The sequence below is a fragment of the Egretta garzetta genome, unplaced genomic scaffold (assembly GCF_000687185.1).
Source record: "Egretta garzetta isolate BGI_Z169 unplaced genomic scaffold, ASM68718v1 scaffold223, whole genome shotgun sequence".
Taxonomy (NCBI): Eukaryota; Metazoa; Chordata; class Aves; order Pelecaniformes; family Ardeidae; genus Egretta; species Egretta garzetta.
In genome coordinates, this window is record NW_009259033.1 from 400,002 (window position 1) to 405,820 (window position 5,819).

The 5,819-nt window shown below is 51.7% G+C and overlaps 1 protein-coding gene across 1 annotated transcript in view; it reads right to left on the minus strand.

Annotated features, from left to right (window-relative positions):
- Nucleotides 1-1,898: 1,898 nt before the first annotated feature.
- The window catches only part of ZGPAT (zinc finger CCCH-type and G-patch domain containing), an 8,200-nt gene continuing 4,279 nt past the window's right edge, over nt 1,899-5,819 (minus strand). The window contains exons 5-6 of the mRNA XM_009634787.2: nt 4,994-5,411; nt 1,899-4,593 (exon numbers count right to left, since the gene is read on the minus strand). Coding sequence (XP_009633082.1) covers nt 4,455-4,593; nt 4,994-5,411 — 557 coding nt within the window. The 3' untranslated portion in view covers nt 1,899-4,454. The remainder of the gene's footprint in view (nt 4,594-4,993; nt 5,412-5,819) is intronic.

Genomic DNA, 5,819 nt, shown 5'->3' on the forward strand with positions numbered 1-5,819 from the left:
CATTGGTTCTTCCAAAATTGAGAGGAAAATCCAATGCCCGACCGAAGTCACTCAGGTAGGACCCAGCAGATTTGCAAGGCAAAGTCTCAAACAGACCTCAAACGTACACCCAAATTTTCTGCCAATAAAGTTATTGATCTCCCAGTCCCGGGGCCATTCTCTGGGGCAGGAGACTCAGCAGACGGCATTTCGTAACGCGCTGGCTCCACAAGCCAAGGTGGCTTTGAAGCCGAGCGCAGTCGCAGCCGTTGCGTACGTGCGGCGCACACCCCCAGCCCACCGAGGAGGCGATAGCGCCCACACCTGAGCACAGCCACGACCAAGGCAGCTGGTTTGTTACTCCAGGACACGGATGATTTTTAGGATTCCTACAAAAGGCACAAGTTTCCCAGCTGGGCTTCACAAAACCAAGATTGAATTTACTGCAAAATTAAGCGCTGCTGCTGAGGATTCTGCCTGGCTTCTGATTCATCCTCCCAGATAAAACCGCACGCAGCGTTCAGCGCGGGGTGACGCGAAGAAAGTCTACGAAACTACTGAAAGCCGATTTGCAAGAAACCAGGACAAACATCACAAGGTGATTTCCATCACTGATTGCCACCATGGCTGCAGCAAACACAGCTCAGGCACCTCGGGGAGTTGTACTGAAAAAAAGTCCCAAGAAGCAGAAGTAGAGCTTTTTTTTTTTCTTTTCAATTATGAAAAGTGAAAGCCCCGCACCAGTTAAGTCAGCCACCCTGAACCTGCCCTGGACCATGGGATGCAATCAGTAGATTTTAAGACTGTTTGAAACACGGAGCAGGCACGAGATCTCACCCACTTCACTGGTGACTCCACAGCGGGAGGGAGAGATTTCACCACCCAGCTCCTCCGGAGGCGTTCCGTCTAGCAAGGGCCAGCTGGATTTCTAAACGCCAGACCCAAATGTCACAAAACGCGGGTGCAGGCTTCTCATTAGTCCTGGTGGCTACGCGTGTGCTGGAGTGGCTTTTGTGAAGATCGAATTTTAAAACGTTAAAGTAAGTGACCCGCCTGCTCGCACCGCGCGGCTTTGGTCGAGGCCAACATCATTTCAGTGTTTTTCTTCCTTCCCGCCCTCCCGCAGTTGCTGGGAACACTCGCTTGGGCGGTGAAATGCACCTCTAAGCAGAAGTCGAGAACCTGCTGGAGAGATTTTCTGCAGAGCTGAGCCGGACACCAGCTCTGGTCAGACCTCAGTGCTGCAGTTATGGGAAGCCAGATTCCAAAATACAGGATGGGCGTGTTACGGAGATGCAAGTTTTCTTGCCTGCCACAGTGCTTTTCTTGCCACAAATTCAGCAGTTTTACATCATTTCAGGTTTACAGAGGAGAGCATTTCAATGACCGCACTCTCTCAAGCCTCCTCACCTGCAGCCAGGAGCTCAGCAGTTCCCCAAGAGCTCTTCCCCACGCCAGCAAAAAAAAAAATAAATCTAGTCCCCCTCCCCACAAGACAACTGGATTTTTTTTCTGTTGAAAAAAGCAAAGCCCCACGCCTCTGAACTCCAGAATTCATTCACCATGAAAGCAACTGGTTCCCACTCAACCCCTTGACTCAAGCTGCGGAGCCCAGCAGCGCAGCCAAACCACCTTTTCTTCCCTTTTAAGCCCAAATGCTTCCAGAGCACAAAGCATTAAGCGGCGCAAAGCTTGCAGCCCTCCTCGCAGCCGACTGAAAGGTGAAGCCAGCCGATGCTTCCCCGCTGCAGCGTAGGAATCCTGCCTGTCCAGTCGAGCTCGCTGCAACAGCGTCTCTGACAACGCTGCAATTTCTATATGGATCGAGCTTGGGGTTTTTTTAAGTCTTTTTCAACCCCCGGGGTTAGTTGCAGATACCCAAGCTTGCCAGGAAGAAAGCAAACAGCACTTACTCTGCAGAAACTCAAAAGCCGGTGAGTGTGAAGAGCGGGAATCCGATCATGCTCTCTTCCTTGCCAGCCAACCTGGAGAATTCACTTTTATCCCACGTAATGATTCCTGGTTAGGGGTTCCCGGACATTTCAAACATCTTGATCGGAGCTCTCCCACTCGTCTTTAGCTCCTTCGAGGGCAGGCAGCTCTGAGCAGATACCATGCAGCGCACAGCGCAGCTCGTTTCCTGGCCTGCAGAGGTGGTTGCTTCACCCAATGGTAAGGCTGGGTTCCCCCCCGCCGTGGCTGCGAGCGGCGCTTGCAGACGGGCTCCACAGGCACCCGAGAGCACCCTCTGCCGCGCTCCGCTTCCCACCCAGCTGGTTTTAGTGCCAGCTCTCTATCCGCAGGTGACTAGAAAGAGCGAACGAGTCGCCACATGTCATCGTTACCTCGCAAACGAACGCCTTACAAGGACAGAGGGGAAAAAATAAAAACCATCTTTATTCACCAGGGATGTGAACTGTCTTTGGGTGGGGGGCAGCAGCCATTTGAATAGGAGTCTGACAAGTAAGGCTGTGGAAATCCCAAGGAAGGGTCAAAATACGACTTGGCCGGGACACAGGGCTAATACACCCAATTCGCAAAGCGAGGATGATGTGAAATGGCGTCAGAGCACAAAACAACCCCAAGAAATTTCTCCACCCAGCTCATCTCTCCTCTCACCAGTCATGGGCCACTTCGCAAGCACCCATGCTAAGCTGGGCACATTAATCCTCGTCACCACTCAACACTTGAGTGTGGGAAACAAACAGCCATTTGTGAGGGAAGGGCACTGAGCAACCATTGTTAAACCCTCGAGTCAAGCCCAGTGCGTGGAGAACACGCATTCAGAACAACGAAGATCGTACGGCCAATTCAGTTAGCAACCGACGGACGCTGGAGCGCTCAAGGCAGCCCACGCCACCTTTCACATCCACACTGTGCCCATCACAGCAGGATCCGAGCGCTTTCCATGAGGACAGAGTCACTCTAACAGCTTTCCTGAAGATGTTCATCTTGTTTACTCCTGCTGCCGCTCTGTGTTTTCCGAGGTGCGTCTGCAGCAATGCTAAATCCCACATGACTTGAGCAATTCTGATCGTATCTCCTGCAACCTTAGATATTCTGGTTAGTTTGGCAGCCTGACCCTACAAGTAGATGCAGCCCTCCCCAGGCTGACAGCTTTAGAAGTTTCTTAGAACAGATATAAAAAGCGGTACTGAAGGAGCAAAACTTTTCATTAGAAAAATGACTCACAGAATAAAAGGAAATCAATTTCTTAAATTAATGAAAAAAAAGTGTCCTTAAGATACTTCCATGAAATTGCAAAGAAGTGTTTTTTTTTTTAAAAAAAAAGCAATTACAATGCACAAGCCCCACCAGAAACAGAGTCTGATGAAACCACCATCTCCTCTGGGGCAAGGACTGGCTGCCACCAACGCAGAGTAACATAACCTAGGGGAGAAGACATCCTTCCTGCCCAAAGACCCTCCCCGCTGCAGGGAAGGGCACTTTGCCTGCTTGGCCTGCTCCCAGCACAGCCTGGAGCTCTCCCACAGACAGGGCTGCATGCTGGGCACATACAGCCCCCCCCGATCTTTGTGCTCATCCGGGGCCCAGGCCGACCTGGATCTGGGTCCTGAGGTTTTTTTAATAAAAGGACCCACATTCAGCGAGCCACCTAGGACAGAAAAACTCAAGTAATGATGGCAAAAATCACAAGGCTCCCTGGGGAGCTGTTCCTAGCCAGGAGGTTTGAGAATCCGTTACTCCGCTGTCTTAATCCCTCAGCTTTGCCACTCTAGTCGCGGAACCACGCAGCTCTCCATGCCAAGTCAGTGAGTTAGGCTATAGCATGTCCTAGGGATACTCTTACAGTCAGACTGATGAAATCTGATGCTTGAGCCGCTTGTACCCACCCTCCAAGCTGCCAGTTTTCTGTCTGTTCATTACACCAGGGCTCCAAGGAACCGCTCCCCAAAAAACTGAGCTCTCAGATAAACCCCATAGCAAAAACCAGGAGGCAGAGAGCAGCTGAAGCAATTTGCCTTTGCTGCTTTCACCTTTCCTGCTTCACCGGAACGTGCTCAGGACCCTGCCTCCACTCGTGTTTGTCAGTTGGCTGCAAACACAAGCCACAGTTGATGGCAGGATGTGGGGCTTTCAAAGCCCCTCCTCAGCTGGTTCGTAGCCAGCAACTTTATCACCCGAGTAGCTACAGACTCTGGATGGAGGCGCTACTGGAGTGGTAACAGAGGAAAGAAGTGTGCAAGAGAGCAGGGAATCATTTCTTGTAGCTAGTCCTTATACAAGGCTCAAGCTTACTGAATGCTTTCAGGGCTGGATGGATGTGTACTCCTCCCCCTCCCAGCAGAGCTCAGAAGCACCTAGTTTTAGAAACTGCTGCTTTTCAGCTCAGTTTTCAGGCCCGGAGGAGCCTGAGGCCCAGAGGAGCAGGACTGCTCACCCAGGCTCTGAGGCCACGAGCACCGGCGCCGGTTAGAAGGACAGTCACTGCAGTCAAACGCCTTTCTCAGAGACTAGAACTCAGTCATCTTCTTATGCGTGTCTGCTTTCTTCTGCTCCCGCTGCAGACTGGCTTCCTGGGCCTGCAGCTGCCCCAGCTGTTTGTGCGCATTAGCCAGCTTCTCCTCCAGCTGAGCTGTAGCGACGCTGTGCCTGAAAGCAAAAAGCATTACAGCAATGTCATCCCGCGCTGTAAGATCAAAGGCTTGTCATCATCCCAGGAGGGTTTGCCCTTTCCTGCAGGATTAGTGCAAGTGACCTGCTGAAAGCCAGGAAGAACCTGAAGCTCAGCACAATCTGGGCTAGAAAAGGTCGTCCTGTGATGCTCAACAGCAACGCTGCATACGTGGGCATGAGAAGGACCCCAGGCACATCTGCCAGTGTCCAAGCTGGTCTGAAGCACACACTAAAGTCTTTCTCCTCCACTTCCCCTTAGGTCTCATCCAGGTATGTTTCACTTGTTCCTCTTATACCTCATTTCAAGCCCACCCCTTCCCAGAAGTGCCAAGAACCCTCAGTTCATCCTGCAGTCCCACAGAGAATGTTTTCCTACCGTCCAATGTTGCGTGCCAGGGCCTGCTGGATTCCTTTGATATCCTTCTGCATTTGTTCAATCTTCTCCATTGTCTGGAAGAGGCGGACACTCAGGGCTTTCTTGGTGCTCTTGCTGGCATGGTAGATCTCTTTGCTGTTCCTCTCTGGCAGTGCCGTCCCTCCAGCCTTCTCCCCAGTGCTCTTCCCTCGCAGTTTCTCATTCAAAAAGTCAAAAACATTGCGGGGAGGCTTACGGCCGCCTGCAGGGGACTGTCCAGAACTGTTTCCCTTTGCTCGGCATTTCCTTGATTTGCCTGGGTCCAGCTTCCCCTGCTTCTTCTTCTGAAGCACCTCAGCACACTGGTCAAGGGACTTCCCTCGAGGAAGTACCACAGCCTGCACTGGCTCCACTCGGCCCTCAGAATTCTTCCCTAACCCTGAGGAGAGACACCAAGTGATTACTGCAAGCGAGGACATCCCTTCTCGAGTCACCTCCCACCACAAGCTCGTGCTGACGGTAACAAGCTTAGAACAAGCAAACAGGCTTTCGAGGTACAAAAAGTGCTGGCTACCATCCAAGACAAGGGGAGCAACAAAGGCCACAGCACGGTGGATGCGGATGCTACAACAGCAGCCTTCTACGGCAGAAGATAGGTGATAAAAAAAACTTGAAGCCATCCGTCAGGCCAGTTTCTGTAAAACTGGCTTCAGCCTCGCATTCTCAAGCTTCTCAAGCCAGGTTCTTCTTAAAACTGGTTTGGTTCCTCTGAGAGAACTAGAGACAAATGCGAGTAGCAGACTGCCCTCCTAAAGCCCCCAAGGCTCAACACAATTTGGGTAGCGAG